Source organism: Physeter macrocephalus, chromosome 14 (genome assembly GCF_002837175.3).
Source record: "Physeter macrocephalus isolate SW-GA chromosome 14, ASM283717v5, whole genome shotgun sequence".
NCBI lineage: Eukaryota > Metazoa > Chordata > Mammalia > Artiodactyla > Physeteridae > Physeter > Physeter macrocephalus.
The window spans coordinates 61,203,429-61,219,811 of NC_041227.1; the positions used below are offsets into that span (position 1 = coordinate 61,203,429).

The following is a 16,383-nucleotide window of genomic DNA, read 5'->3' on the forward strand; positions in this document are numbered from 1 at the left end:
GCTGCGGAGCACAGGCTCCGGACGCGCAGGCTCAGCGGCCATGGCTCACGGGCCCAGCCGCTCCGCGGCATGTGGGATCTTCCCGGACTGGGGCACGAACCTGTGTCCCTTGCATCGTCAGGCGGACTTTAAACCACTGCGCCACCAGGGAAGCCCTGCATGGTTTTAATATACATTGATTTTTCCAGAAAAGCGACTATCATGTATATTAAGAGAAAATTGTACCGTGTTTTATTCAGAACCTGAGTTTCTCACCATTTCAGAAAATCACATCACCGAGGACAATATCACTTACATGATTTGAGTGACTGATATAACACATGTGACTCTGCCTTTGTAGCTGTCGTGTTCATTGTGAGTCTATGCATAGGTGCAAGCAAGTGACTACCTCATAATATCTTCTAGTGTAGTTTTATTTGAGCTTTGAAAAAGGAAATACATGTTACCTATATTACAAATGATTTTAATTTTCTTTCTCATTTATATTATAGCCCACTATAATATAAATGGCCACCATATACATACATTTGAAATTATTGTATGGATAGATTACGATGATAGTGGCCCCTAACTGATCATGCCTCCTGGGTCCATGCCCCTTAGCAATGTGACTCTGCTACTTCTTCTACATGGAGTCCATTTCTTCTTATTTTTTTTTTTTTTTGGCGGTACGCGGGCCTCTCACTGTTGTGGCCTCTCCTGTTGTGGAGCACAGGCTCCGGACGCGCAGGCTCAGCGGCCATGGCTCACGGGCCCAGCCGCTCCGCGGCATGTGGGATCCTCCCGGACCGGGGCACGAACCCATGTCCCCTGCATCGGCCGGTGGACTCTCAACCACTGCGCCACCAGGGAAGCCCCTGGAGTCCATTTCTTGCTCACTGCTGAGTTGCTTTGTTGAGTTGCTGGCCTTGTGAGCTGTTTTGAGCAATGCAATGCGATGGAAGCGATGCTGGAGTTCCAGAGCTCCAGCCCTACACTTCTGCCTTCGGCCTTTTGGAAAGCTGCCCTGAAAACAGCAGGCTGTGAAGGAGCTGGTCTGGTCTGCTGGAGGATGAGAGCCAGGCAGAGAGGAGCTGAAGAGCCAAGAGCCAGCACTGAGGCCCCAGACGGGTGAGTGAGGGCAGCCTGGACCTCCCAGTGCAGCCTCGACACCAGCTGAAAGCAGCCACATGGGTGAGTCGAGGTGAGACTGACAGAAGAACCGCCAAGTCTCACTGGCAGAAAAAAATAATAAATCATTGTTTCTTTCAGCCATGAAGTTTTCAGGTAGTTTACTGTCAATGATACATCAGTCAGGTAACTGATAAATAGGTAGTATGACTAAGCATTTCATTTCAGGATAGTTAAGAAGGGCACTATACTATATGATGACAAGGGGAGAGTGGGCCCAACAGGGTGGAGAGCCATCGCTCTGATGATTTCCCATTGCTCTTAAAATAAAACCCACACTCTTCACTGGCCTACATGATACGGCTGCCGCAGAGCGACCTTGCCGGCCTCACCTCCCGTCTTGTTTGCTCACTCTGCTTGGCCCCCTTTCTGCTTTGTCCCTGGGACAGGCCACTGAATTTGGCGGTACTGGGTCATTAAGGGAAACTTGAAAAGAGTTGAACCAGAGCATTTTTGGTGCCAGAGGGTCACACATTAAAGAGAATGAATGGTAAAAAGTTGGAGATGGGGGCTTCCCTGGTGGCGCAGTGGTTGAGAGTCCGCCTGCTGATGCAGGGGACACAGGTTCGTGCCCCGGTCCGGGAGGATCCCACGTGCCGCGAAGCGGCTGGGCCCGTGAGCCATGGCCGCTGAGGCCGCGTGTCCGGAGCCTGTGCTCCGCAACGGGAGAGGCCACAACAGTGAGAAGCCCACGTACAGCAAAAAAAAAAAAAAAAAGTTGGAGATGAGGTGGTTTACACAGTGTGCCAGTGACCATGAAGGAGACAAAGAAAATCACCTAGACAGGGCAGCAAGGTCAAATAGATGGGTTGGGAATTGTTATTTATTTATAACCTCTCTTTTTTCTGATTACAAAAATAATTCATTATTATTTTAAAATTTTCAAATACTACTGAAATACTGAAATATAATATAGGAGAGCAAAGGCTCCAAAAGTGTCATCTCTCCCCCAACTTACATGTGATTTTTCATCTATTGGCTAACAATTTGGATACTATCATCTACATTTGGGAAATGCCTGTACGATATCTATTATCGGCCCACAGATATGCTTCTACCAGCTATTTGTACAAACTAACCATTTCCAGTCATTACCTGTCACACAGTATAGTTGTTTAACAACATATAAACCACTGCTAGCACCCAGCTAATTTCACAGCAAAACTAAGAGGCTCATCGACTTTATTTATAGGTGGTCAGTGTAATGCCCTACAGATGCCACTTAAATTTTCTCTATGACCTGTTTACACATAGTTGAAAACAACCATCTGGGGAAGGATTAAAGAAATCTATTTCACTTGCTGAATTCATATCATGAAATGAGCAGGGTCTTCATTTACTTCTAAGGCTGACGTAACTCATGGAAATCATATATTTATGGTTTAGTCCTCCAATTGTATTCTCTAAAAATTAAGTAATAGAGAAATATCTGGTTATTAAATAATCTGAATTTTATTCTGAGCATTTGAAAGATTTAAATATCTAATGACAAGCAAACTATTTGGCTATGAAATTCATCAGCCTAATTCATAAAATCTAAAATGGCATATATAAAAAATTGGGGGTCTTCCCTGGTGGCGCAGTGGTTGAGAGTCCGCCTGCCGATGCAGGGGACACGGGAACGTGCCCCGGTCCGGGAGGATCCCACACGCCGCGGAGCGGCTGGGCCCGTGAGCTATGGCCGCTGAGCCTGCGCATCTGGAGCCTGTTCCCTGCAACAGGAGGGGCCACAGCAGTGGGAGGCCCACGTACCGCAAAAAAAAATAAATAAATAAAAATTGGGTTATTATGAATCGAAATCAAAATCATCAGGCTTGCACGCTCTGTCCTGGGCAGTCTGTCTGATTCCATAGGCCAGGTTCTGAACCACTGGCCATGTACCACAGACCTCCTCATTCACGTAGACACACCCACACCCACACCCACACCAGGCGTGTGAGTAATTGACCAAATGCTCTATGGCCTAGTCATTAGGTGTCGCCTCTCTCTCTGGTTTTCCTTGAGGTGTCCTGGTGTTCACAGGACAATCTAATGAAAGGCTCTGCCCCACGAGGTGTCTGCCCCAGGCCTGCCTAGCATCTTAGTCCTCTTCTCTAGAGCCTCCAGATCATCTTTCTTTTTCTTTTTTTTTTTAATATTTATTTATTTATTTGGCTGCGCCAGGTCTTAGTTGTGGCATGTGGAATCTTTAGTTGCTGCGTGTGGGATCTTGTTCCCTGACCAGGGATCAAACCTGGGCCCCCTGCATTGGGAGTACGGAGTTTTTGCCACTGGACCACTAGGGAAGTCCCCAGATCATCTTTCCTATCCAAATCTAGCCTCTGCTTTTGAAAGCCATTAGACCTGCCGTCAGCATGGTCCAGTGGTCAAATTCCTAGACTCAGGAAACAGGCTGCTCGTTTGACTTTTGGCTCTGCCACTTACTAGCTGTGTACTTGGCTTGTTGATTAACCCTGGTGCCGCACGGACCTCATCTGTAAGACAGCAAGAATAGCACCCACGTCAGAGGACTCTTGGGAGTGTTAAATGGGTTTCCGCAGCTAAAGTGCTTAGAACAATGTCTGGCACAAAGTACGGGCTCTAAATGTGCTAGAAACTACTATTCTTGAATTCCAGCCTCTTTTTCAACTCTCTGGCTCTCCACTGGCTGTGAGGCTCCTTCCGTTTTAGACGATTTGTTCCTTCCTCAGCTCTAGCTCCAGGGGACCCGACAGATCTGGACAGCCTCCCCATGGTCTACCTACCTCCGGAAGTAATAAATCCAGACAGTGCAGGTACAATTAGTAAATGACCTCTTGCATGTAACAGCTATGTGCGCCTGTAACTTAATTATGATCTTAAAAGTAGGCTCTGACTTTTGCAGACTCATATTCATTTATTCATCCCACAACTATTAGTGGGTGCCTACTATGTTCCAGGTATTGCTGGAACAATCTCACAGGACAAAACAGAAAATGAGGAAAGCACGAAAAAATAACTAGAAGTCAGCATTTTAAGGGCAAAATACAAATCAGCAATTATTCTTAAGTGACCTAATATAAATGCTGTTTCAAGATATAATTTGAATGGCCCTAATTAACAATGAATTATGCTGCTGTTCAAGAGCCATTTGGATGCAAGTTCAATTGTGGGTGACAGATAAGAATGCTCCCGTTATGTAATTTTGGCTGGAGGCTGGTTATCATTCAGTTTAAGCATCTATTCCCGATGACAGGATGTGAGGAAGAGCTGAATCAAGAAAATGCAAATCTGTTGTGCAGATCTGGATAAGAGGAGCTCCACTTGGGTCTGACAAATGTTGAGATGGCAATAATGTAATTTTTAAGCCAGCAAAAATAACCCACAAAAGACTACGTGATGTCGGGGGCGGGGGGGGGGAGGTGGGGAGGGAATCAAATTTAATTAAGAAATCCTAAAATCCTGAATCAGGGAATGAAAGAAGTAATGATAATTCACCCATCTTGCCTATTTGAAGCATTCAAATACTGAACTTCCAGGTAAAGACCGAAGAGAAGGCGGGGCAGGAAGGTAACATTCGGTGGTGCTTGTGCGCATCCTTCAGTGAGTCATCCTCCTGGTAACGAGAGCACCTCTGTCATCCCTTTAGTAGTTGAGGATTACTCACAGATTACATAGGGTCACACTGCAAGGAAGTGGTCACACAGGACTCCAGGGTGTCCAGCTGCCTGTAAAGTTTATCGATTCTTGCAAGTTATCAGTTTTAAGAACTCACTTTTTTTTTACATCCTTTGATCATTCATTATAGCATTGAAAGTCTAATGCTCCATTCAAGCACCTGCAGCATTTGAAGTTTCATCTGTTTTCATTTAGTCCCAGTGGCAGCTCGTCCGTGGGATGTCAAAGATGAAGTATGAGTTGGCACGAGGATGCCTCATTACTCTCTAATACAAACGGAAATTTCTCTGATTCTTTAAAAGCGTTTTATCATTGCCTGGAGGCTGGAAACTGTTTCTAGCCCCCTCGTTACAAGATTATTTATGGGCAAAAATTAGACATGCAACCCTCAATGTAAAATCTTAATTACTGTCCTTTTAGCTGATTTTTGTATAAATTAGAAGAATAACAGTTGAATAAATTAGAATAAAGGCTGCACAAGTGAATATAGCTGGCTTAAGGTCTAGAAGTGAATGTCTAGCACCAGATCCACGCTCGCTGTTTTCTCCATATTCATTCTTCTTTTGGAGGAGCAAAAGAGAACAGATACAAAGGGGAAGAAAATAAAAGCTACCTTTATCTTTCAGCTACCGAGGGTTTTGCTACTCATCTGTGGTTTCCTTGAGGACAGGGCCAGACTTGTCCTCTCTGGGTCCCCAGGGCCTGGCCCCATGATCAGCACGTAGTAGGGCTTAATAAATGTTTGTTGAAAGGAACTGAACTTGGGTGGCTTAATCGGTTTGCAGATATTCTCACACATATCCAAACAAAGGTTATTCCATTGTGCTCTCATTTCATTGTTTAATCACTGCGTTCCATCCTTTGATCAAGCTAATAAAAGGCAGGGTACACTGAATATACTTTGGCCAACAGCAGGATTAAAAAGAAAGATCCTTGAAATATAATTGCAGGATTGTCTGGTCTCTCTCATTTAGCAGCAGGACCTGAAGCCAGAGAGGCAAGGCCATCTGACACATACAGGGTCAGGCCAAGGGCTCTGCTCTCTGGCTCCCAGCCTCACTACCATTCCATCCGGCCACACCTTGCCCTGTTAAACACCACACAGAGGAGGGGAAGCTCAGTTACAAATGGGGGACAAGAATTAAGTCGTCAGGGGAAGCCAAATGAGCAAATGAAAAATACACAAGAATAGAAGCAGTTTAGATTTTATAACTTAAGACAAGTAGCAATCTGTTCTCCACAAAAGAACTACAAATGAAAAAAATTTGTATTTCCTGGAGCTATTCAGAGGACAGCCTCCAAGCCCCATTTTTTGAGAGGGATGAAAGCAGAGGCTCTCGGAGCATCTGGACCTTGGTTGAAGACCTGCTCCACTGCTCACCAGCTGGGTGACCTGAGGTAATGCTCAACGTCTCTGAGTTCCAGGCACCTCCTCTGTAAAGAGCGGTTGATGGAAAAGGGGATCTGGCTTAGAGGCTGGTCGTAAGGGTGAAATGTGATGATGCGTATAAAGCGATTTGACCAGTGATGACACACAGCAGACAACTAACCAGTGAGACAGCTTCTCTGACCACTAATACGATCACTAACTATTATGACAGCAGCAGTCAAACCACAAGTGAGGGGACCACCGTGACCCGGATGGACATTCAGTACCTGAATTGCCGGCATTCATTGTACCAGTTTTTTCTGTTTATAGTCCCCGTCAGCAGAGCAGCTTCTCATGTTAACGAAAATGGGGATCTGATCACTGTGCTTTTTTCTGGTTCAATCAGGACAACTGGTCTGTACCAGAATGTCAGGAGAATGTAGCAGGATTAAGGTTTCCCAGATTTGAATTCACCAGGCCTGTGTCTCAAAACTAAGAATTTCTGCCAGAGCAATATGAAGAAAACCTTGCGATTCTGTCTTTGTTGGGGTGAGAGGTGTGAAGCCCCCTACCACCACTCCCACCCACCAAAAGCTATGAATAGCGGTTGAATTGCATTTTGAGGAAGGAAGGGTAAGCGGAATGCTGCACTTTTCTTTGCTGAGTGGGCTGTGCAGGCCGAGAGCCAGAGCTGAATTGTTCAGGACCCAAAAGGGGTCTGGAGAGGCTGTGTGGGAGGAGGTGCCTGGAGAGGACAGACGTGGTTCTAGAGAGGATTAATGAAGTATTGCTTGATAGATGCCAACCAAGCCCTCTTCCCACCTCCCTATGAAAGTATCAGCAAAATAAACCTTCTTCATGAAGTCCTTGTGTAATCAGATGTTTGGCTGGGAGCGGGGACCAAGTACTGAATAAGGCGTCTGGGTAGCCAAGGAACAAGAGCAAGCCCACTCAGGTCATGGGTGTAACCCACCCTACCTGGGGAGAACCTGCAGCCCAGTAATACTAATGATCAATAATAAGTTAACAACAACAACAATAAAATAATAAGTTAACATTTACTGAGTTCTTCCTACATTCCAGGGACTGCCCTAAGTACTTTGTATGGGCTACCTCATTTCATCAGCATGATAATCCCATTGAAACTGTGCCCCATAGGGTTAACCGAAACCGGTGGCTAACAGAAATTCTTGAGCTTGTCTTGAGCAGATAAGGGAACTGCTTGTTAAAAGCCCCTCTGCTTATAACCTGCTTTCACTGATCAAGCATGCCTTAATTATTTTTGCAAATTGCATACCCTCCAAGCTTCATGTAGCCTAGATAATACATCACAAGACTCCGTAACTGCCTCCTATAGATAACACCTCTGACGTATGGGTTGCTATAGTAACGGTGGCTTAAGCTGTTTTCCAGAAACTTGGAGTCAGCTCTTGTCCAGTTCAAGCAGGCTAAAACTGGTTGGGACCACCGACCCTAAAACTGGGCCTACACAGTTGTCCGATGAATGACCTTGTGACGTCAGAGAGCCAAAAACTCCACCCTCAGATCATGCTAGCACCTCTATTTTCTGAACATGCATCCCATGAAGAAAGAAGCATGTAACTCAGATATACTTGTGCAGAGCAGTGATTACCTCACCCTTTTCCTGCCTCCAATCACCTTCCCCTGGACCTCTGACGGTATACTCTTCACCCATAAATATCCCAAGCCCCTTGCCTTTGGGGATGTGGACCTGAGACTTGTTATCCCATCTCCTCACTTGGCTGCCCGGTGAAGAAACCCTTTCTCTGCTGCAAACCTCAGTGTCTTAGTATTTGGCTTGCTGTGCATCAGGCAAATGATCCTGGTTCAGTAACACCATGAGCAGGTGCTATGATCATCTTCATTTTACACATAAGGAAAAGATGGTGGCTCAGAAAGATGAGATAACTTGCCCAAGGCTGTACAGGCAGCTGGGGTGGAGGGAGATGTCGAAACCAGGTAACCCTGACTCCAAAGATGTGTTCTTAATCAATATGCCATAAACCAAAGCCCAATTTACTAGTTAATTGTATAATTAACATATAAGGAGGGTTAGGCAGTGGAATTTGCCACCCACTGCTCTCTTACATTGACTAACTCACGAAATATATGGATGTCTTCTTCTCTCACCCCCCTTCATGGTGTCCCTCCAGGGATGAGCCCAAGAGAACAGCCTTCCCAGGTAGAAGAAAGCTGGATTTTGGTCAAGGACATAGTAGTAGAGGTGCTCCCCTGATGTCCAACTGTGCACTCATTTATTGAGGGCCAACTATGTATTCACCAGGGGCTAGGTACTGGGTAGAATATACTAGGCACTGAATAGAGATACAAAAATAAATCAGAGAATCTGTCCTCAAGGAACTTAAAATACGGGGGGAGACAGACATGTATAAAATGAAGTGTATTTGTGGGTCAAGAATGTCTTAATTAAGGATGTCTTAATTTTTCCACTAGAAGAGGAATAGATGAAATACTCTGAAATCTGAGGGCTGGTTTCAATTGCTTCCAGTTTGGGAAGAGTAGGCCTGAAAGAGAAGCCACAGAGCTGAGTTTGAAAAAACAAATAGAACTTAAATATGCAGAGAAGAAGAACTCAAGGATTTTTTGCTTAAAAAAAAAAAAAATGAAGGAACATATGCACAGAAGCCGTGAAGTGTGGGGCAGGTACAGGGACCTCCAAGTGGTTCTATCTGCTGGAGGGTATCACCCAGGAAGGAGAACAGAGAGAGATGTCCTTCTAAGGAAGGAGGGAAAAGACTGCAGAGGGCCGTGAAAGCCAGGCTGAGGGGTCTTGGAATCCTTATGTGGATCCACGGTTCTCAAACAGTGTACCATGGCCCAGCAGTGTACCCTAGACACCTCCTTCACAGGCGTGCTGCCTGGTTTCAGATCAACGTCTCATAATTCGTTTCTGCTTCTACTAAAGAAACAACTGTCACAGTGAGGCCTGTCAGAAAGAATGTTATGCTGAGTGGATCAGTGGCAGTGCATTAGGGGGAGGTATAAATTGGGGTGACTAAGAGACAGGAAGGTCAGTATAACGTCAAGGCAGCGCTAAAGGAAAGTTGAGTGTTTGCTAGAGCATGTGAAAACGTTGTCTCTTTGGTATATAAAAGCATCAGGACAGTATCCTGTTCTCACAGAGAGATCCTGTGCTGAAGGGCAACCAAGCAGGTGACACCATTACCTGTGAATGCTTTAAAGACATGTGTCAAACAAATTGGGGTTTGCACTGTAGTTACGGCCAACTTTTTAAAATATCATTTTGAATCATTTAATGTGGATTTGAATCCTAGCCCTGCCATTCACCCTTGATCACCTTTCTGAATCTATCCCTTCGTCTGTTTTCTCATCTGCAAAATGCAGATGATATGAATCAAGAGGAACCTCACAGGACTGCTGGAAGTGATGATAAAGTCCTAAGCAAAGCACCCAGCAGAGCAAGCACTTGGTCAACGTGAAATGTTGTTGCTATTTTACTCTCTGCGTATAGGTCATCCAAAATTCTAGTACTGTGCAGGGAAGACACACACCCGATGTATACTGCCAACTGCAGAAAAGAGGGAGCCTCTGGGGTATTTACATGGCGGTGCACCAGGACTGGAACTCGATTCATACAGATAACTAGCTGCAGTATGATAATGACCAGTCACCGTGCGCTCGCCATGGGCCAGGCCTCTCCTGAAGCAAGTACCTTCGTGGCATTTGGCATGAAGTGGAGTAGGGAGAGGCCCGAGGTGGGAAGGTCAATCCGGAGCTGGATAAGAGGGAAGGAGAGCTATAATCTGTGCATGTCATAACGGGAGCAGGAAGACCCAAGGAACCTGGCAGATGCCAATTGCCCAGGAGAAGGGCAGGCAGGGAGGCCAAGCGAGGCAGAAAACCTCCCCAGAGCCAGGCGGCCAGACAGATGGCAGTGCGTGTGTGTGCACAACTAGATGTCCCGGCCGGAGTTGGCTAAGTGACTGAAACAAGGCTTTCCCTCCCAAAGGGATCGTTTTGAAAACAGCCACTTGATGGTACTAAGATAATGAGCTACCAACTGATAAAAATGAATTACTGAGCATTTAGAAATAAAGAAACAAAACAACTGACCTCAAAACATTTTTCTTTCTTTGCTTGGTGAAGCAGGCTAGCCATTCCGGGAAGCAGAACTGGAAAGATGAATGTTTCCAAATATTCTCTGGGGGAACCTAAAACAAACAAAAAATTCCCACCAAAAATCCAAAATGGCTCAAGTTAATTTGGGAGAAACATTTGCTTCTGAACAAAAAAAGGTATTCTCCATTAAACAACATGACCATAAATGTTATATCTTACTCTAGACTGCTGAGCTGGGCTGACTACCGACGAAACTTAAAATATCCCTCTGAGCCTCTGTAGTCTGGTGGGGCTGTAGACGGGGTCCCACACGGGGCTGGGGCCACAGGCACAGCCAGGAGGCTGGTGTAGCTGGAGGGAAATACACAAGGGGAGTGTGATAGGAACTGAGGTCAGAGGGGAACGGGGCGGGGGTACAAGGACCTAAGGGTGCAGTAATAGTGGTTACCAAAGCCCAAAGCCCACTAGCGGAGGGAACAGAACAAGCCAGCGGGAGAGGGCCTGGAACCAGGGAGGGCGAGGAACAGGGACTCAGGGAGAAAGACGAGGATGCCTGCATCTCTGGCTTCCACACACAAAGCAAGACAGCATGATATTTTCTTTTACTCTTTACATTTTCCCCCTTTGTATGTAACGTAGAACTTAAGTATGCTTGTTATTGATAATCTTTCTTCCTTTTCAACCTTAAAGATACATCAGTGGACCCCAAGGGGGGAAAGCGGGAGGGCGGGTGTGATGAATTGGGAGATTGGGATAGACATATATACACTAATATGTATAAAATAGATAACTAATAGGAACCTGCTGTATAAATAAATAAATAAAATAAAATTCAAAAATTCAAAAAAAAAGATGCATCAGTGGAACAAAGGCTACTTCTCTTAAAAATAAAAATTAAAACAAGAACACATTCTTTCTTATTACATGGTCTCCCTGAGGTCTATCTGTCCACCCTGTCCCCACCCCATGGTTTTGCAATGTTACAAGTCCTGAACTATAGAGCTGAGATCGCACTTCCTTACGTACATGTTTTTGGGTCGATTGTTTCCCGTTTAGCTTGAGGACAGGATACTTGTGGGACCACGGCTAAAGGAGCAGCTGGGTAAAGGTGTTCCGTGTTGAAGCCGTAGAAAACCCTTTCCTCTGATGGCGACGCCTGGGGTGGCGGTGGGGAGGGAAATCAATTCATGTAGTTTAAATCATTGTATTTTCTTTTATAATATAACAAAAATAAAAGTCTGTGTCAGAATTTAGGTTCAAGGGGGCATACTGAGCACAAATCTTTCTTTCTCTTCTCTCCCAAGACACCTATAAAGGACAACCAAGAAATAAACCCATAACAAAGACTGGGAGGGCTGTCAGTGGATGAGAGATCTCCAGACATTTCCAAAAGAAACAGAATAGGGCTTCCCTGGTGGCGCAGTGGTTAAGAATCTGCCTGCCAATGCAGGGGACATGGGTTCGAGCCCTGGTCCAGGAAGATCCCACATGCCACGGATCAACTAACCCTGTGCGCCGCAACTACTGAGCCTGCACTCTAGAGCCTGCCAGCCACAACTACTGAGCCCATGTGCCACAACTACTGAGCCCGTGTGCCACAACTACTGAAGCCTGCATGCCTAGAGCCCGTCCTCCGCAACAAGAGAAGCCACCGCAATGAGAAGCCCGCGCACCACAGCAAAGAGTAGCCCCTGCTCGCCGCAACTAGAGAAAGCCTGGACGCAGCAACGAAGACCCAATGCAGCCAAAAATAAATAAATAAATAAATAAATTTACAAAAGAAAACAGAATAAAGCCTGTTGTCACATGAGGAGTGGCAGGTCAGAATCCACAGGAGGAAACTGCCCCCAGAAGACGAGAGTCCACGTTCCCACCAGAATTCCAAAGGGCTTCAGAGGTTCAGTTCCTCAGAGTGTGGGAATGAGAAAGGAAACAATATATAGGAGGGGTTAAGTGAAAATCTGGCTGGGGACCCCTTGGCCTGCTGCCCCATCCTCCCTCCTCCTGCTTCTGCCCCCTTTGGCATTCACAGCAGCCTTTTATATCCTGCTCTCCCTCCTTTCCAATGAATCTTCTGTAAACAAATTAAACAAACAGCTGGGAAGGAGTAGAACTACTCAGGGTGCCATTTTGGCAGTCAAGAGAAAAAAAAAAAACCTCAACATTGATTTGGAGGCTCCCAGCCCAGTCCCAAAATAGGGAGTCCCTGTCTGCTGACCCTGAAGAAAAGTCCTCCAGTGGACAATCACTCCCCATGAGCTCCCAGTCAGTGTTTCTATTCATGGAAGAGACCCATCCAGAAAACAAACCAACATGTATGACAGTAGAAGAAAACTATACCAACTATGTAGAAAAATCCACTCAGGGCTGCATTTTAAATTTTGAATAAATAATCAAAACTTTCTACCTAGATGAAGAACATCAACAGCATAAAAGACAAAGATCAAGATCTATAAAGAACAACTGACCCTGAAGAAGCAAAAATAATTCAGGGGAGAGAACTGTAATTAGTATCTGCAGAGAAATTTGAGAAAGCATTGCATTCATAAAGCAAGAACAGGATGCTATGAAAAAGGAACAATCACAGGCCAAGGAAGTTCTTAGACACAGAATCTCTAATGGGGGCAGCTGCAGTGACATATTGAAGTCCAGTGACTTAGGTTTTTGTCCCATCCCCGTGACCCTGCTCAAGTCCCTTCATTTCTCAGAGCCTTATCTTTTTATTTTAAACTCCACTAAGTCCCTATTTTACTCCAAGCATACTGCCTTAGGGCCTCCGTTCCTGGCTGCCTTGTCCTTGGCCCTCTCTCCTTCCTTAGTACAGTCTTAGCCCACCCAGCTATGCAACAAGAAATCTGCTCCATCTGCAAAACTGTCCCCAACATGGACATGATGTTGAATCCACTGCAAAGGCCTTCCTCACCTAGGATCTCATTTGAGCCCTACAAAGGCCCTGTGAGTTAGTCAAGGATTATCTGCTCCATTTAACAGATGCAGAAACTGAGGCTCAAAGTGGTTGTGTGATGCCCTTTAAGTCACATCATTAGCAGCAGAGGTATGACTGGCCCTGGTTCTGGTTCTGGTTCTGGTTCCAGAGCCTTTCCTTTCCCCCTCTCTGATTCATGACACTGTCTGATGCTCACCAGCCATCAGTACTGTTTTCGTGTAAGAAGCTTTCAGTTAGGTTGGGGCCCGGGTGATACTCACAGTAACCACAGCTTCTTGTTTGACTTTATATCCTTCTGGAAAGGGAGGCAGCTCAGCTTCATACTCTGAAGGGAGTGGGGGGAAAAAAAAACCCCTCAATTCCATACGTCATTACAGCTTGTGGATAATTCCCTTTCCTCTGAATAAAATATCCTTAAATTTTATTTTGGTTGGTGGTTTTCAAAAATGAAAAAACAATTGGCCATTACAGAGTGTTTATTTAAAATGGGTAAGAGATGATTCTTCTCTCGCATGGAAGACTCCAGGCTTTATGTAAGAGTTTGAGACTCTTCCCAAGAAGGCAGATTTAGATCTTGCCCACCAAATTATAACTACAAGGGATAAAAAGAGGAAGAAAATGAGGAGGGTGGCTAAGGGAAGACACCAATAGCATACAGGAAGGAGAGGGGAGAAAAAGATGAAGAGGAGAATGTTACGTATAGGGGGGCAGAATAAAAGAGACAGAGGCAAGATGAGCCATCACAGGCAGACATGGGGATGGGCGTGAAGTTAAGGCTGCCAGACTGGGGTATACGGCTGGAAAAGCAATCCCGTAAACGCTTGCTAGTCGAAGCATTGCCCACGGACCAGCAACATCGCCATCCCTGGGGAGTTAGAAGTGCAACATCTCAAGCCCCACCCCAGATCTGCTGAATCTGAATCTGCATTTTGACGAGACCCCCAGGTAACCTGCATGCAATTAAAATTGGAGAGGTTCTACTGTAAGCTCCAGTAAGTTTCCATCTTGGCTGTACATTATAATCACCCGGGAGATTTTTGAAAATGCTAATGTCTTGGCCCGACCCCAGAATTTTTGATTCAATAGGTCTGGGGCAAGAGGCTGGGAATCAATATTTTTTAAGTCCTCCAGCTGATTCTAACACGCAGTGAGTTGGAGAACAATTGCCAGGTTTCAAGACTGATCACTGTCAACCTGCTGGGGAGCTTAATGCAAAGAATATTCCACATAAGTTCTACAGCGTAACAACAACTATTGCTGAGAGAGAGACAGAAAATGCCCATGACTATATTGGTTACACCCCTAAGGGAAAGACTGGTAAAAATATTTCCAGAAAGGTCAACGTTTCAAAGGCAATTGCACAGTTGCTTTGCAGTGATGAGGGAAAACAAAGTTTCTGGGTGAGAGGGGGTTGATGCATTTGTATTGGAGGCAAGTTTTATTCCATTACCTAGTTCCTTATCAGGTGGTAGAGCAATTCTCAACTTTTTTTCCAATTCCTAGGTATCAGGTTGGGGACTAGTATGTCAGGATGAAGGTTTTAAGCAATTCTGATTCCCAATACTAGCTAGAATAGGTTTCTAGTGCTGTGTAACAAATTACCACAAACTTAGCAACTTAACACAAATTTATTATCTCACAGTTCCCAAGGGTCAGGGGTCTGGGTATGGGTCAGGGTCTCATCAGGCTGAAATCAACGTGTTGGCCATGGCTGTGATCTCATCTGATGGCTGGGGTCCTCTTCCAAGTTCACTGATTGTTGGTGGGATTCATTTTCTTGTGGATGTAGCTCTGAAGTCCCCGTTTTCTTTGGGTTGTTATGGGGACTGCTCTCGGCACCAAGAGGCTGGCCGTCCTCAGGTCCAGGCAGCTCACTCTTGGATATTTGCTACTTCAAAGCAACAGCAGTCTCTTCTGCTTGAATCTCTCTGACTTCTTTTAAGGGCTCACCTGATTAGGTCAGGCCCACCTACAATAATCTTCTTAATTTAAAGTCAATTGAGGGAATTCCCTGGTAGTCCAGTGGTTAGGACTCTGAGCTTCCAATGCTGGGGTCCTGGGTTCGATCCCTGGTCGGGGAATTAAGATCCCACAAGCTATGCAGTGTGGCCAAAAAACAAAACAAATAAACAAAAAAACCTACAGATTCAATTAGAAAAAAAAAAAAAAGTCAACTGATTACACACTTTAATTACATCTGAAAAATCCTTTGACAGCAGTGCCTATATTAGTTTCTGATTGGATAACTGGGAGGTATGTGCACCAGGGGCAGGAATCTTGGGGGCCATCTGAGAATTCTGCCCACCACAGCAACTCTAGCTCTACCACTTTATTTTTTCCTCTCAAGCAAAAATGTAAATTCACCTTCTTCCGCCAACACACTGAGAATCACCAACACGGTGTGAAAACTATTCGTTTGGATTTAAGATACATACACATTTATAGCTTTGATTACAAAAGCAATACATGTTTATTATGAGAAAAATTCCAAATAATACGGAGATGGCTTATGTAGAATCTAAGTCATACCTAATCCCATTACAACCCATAACCATTGCTGGAATTGGCATAGATTCAACCAAAACTTTTTCAATGCATTTACTAACATTTGTATATAATTCACAAATACATTCATTCACTTTAGATCTCCTAGACTAGGTCAAATCACCCAAGCATAGAACTTGGTAACACTGCGTCCTTATTCTGCATAACTCATATTAAGTCTTACCCTTATTTGAAATTTGTAAAAATTAATGAGTATCTCTTCTAAAAGACTGTGTTTTTTTTGGGGGGGTGGATGTGGATGTACCTGGGTCTGTTTGTCAGCATCACATTCCCAAAGAATATGAAGCTGAATGAATGTACTTTTTTTTTTTTTAATTTAAATTTTTTGGCTGAACAGCACGTGGGATCTTAGTTGCCCGACCAGGGATCGAACCCACGTCCCCTGCATTGGAAGCGTGGAGTCTTAATCACGCTTGGACCACCAGGGAAGTCAGAAGCTGAATGAATGAAGCAATGAATGAATGAATGAACAAAACAAACACTACAGCAAGTTACTTTTGACTCTTTATCAATTCATTCATCCATATTTTTTTTTTTTTTTTTTTTTTTTTTTTTGTGGTATGCGGGCCTCCCT

The 16,383-nt window shown here is 44.8% G+C and overlaps 1 protein-coding gene across 4 annotated transcripts in view; it reads right to left on the reverse strand.

The window, feature by feature from the left end:
* Positions 1-16,383, reverse strand: part of IQCK (IQ motif containing K) — a 128,437-nt gene that overhangs the window by 104,701 nt on the left and 7,353 nt on the right. For all 4 annotated transcript variants that reach the window (XM_028500173.2, XM_055090925.1, XM_028500174.2 and 1 more), the window contains exons 2-4: positions 13,505-13,569; positions 11,324-11,453; positions 10,292-10,389 (exon numbers count right to left, since the gene is read on the reverse strand). In XM_028500173.2, the coding sequence (XP_028355974.2) occupies positions 10,292-10,389; positions 11,324-11,453; positions 13,505-13,569 (293 nt within the window). The remainder of the gene's footprint in view (positions 1-10,291; positions 10,390-11,323; positions 11,454-13,504; positions 13,570-16,383) is intronic.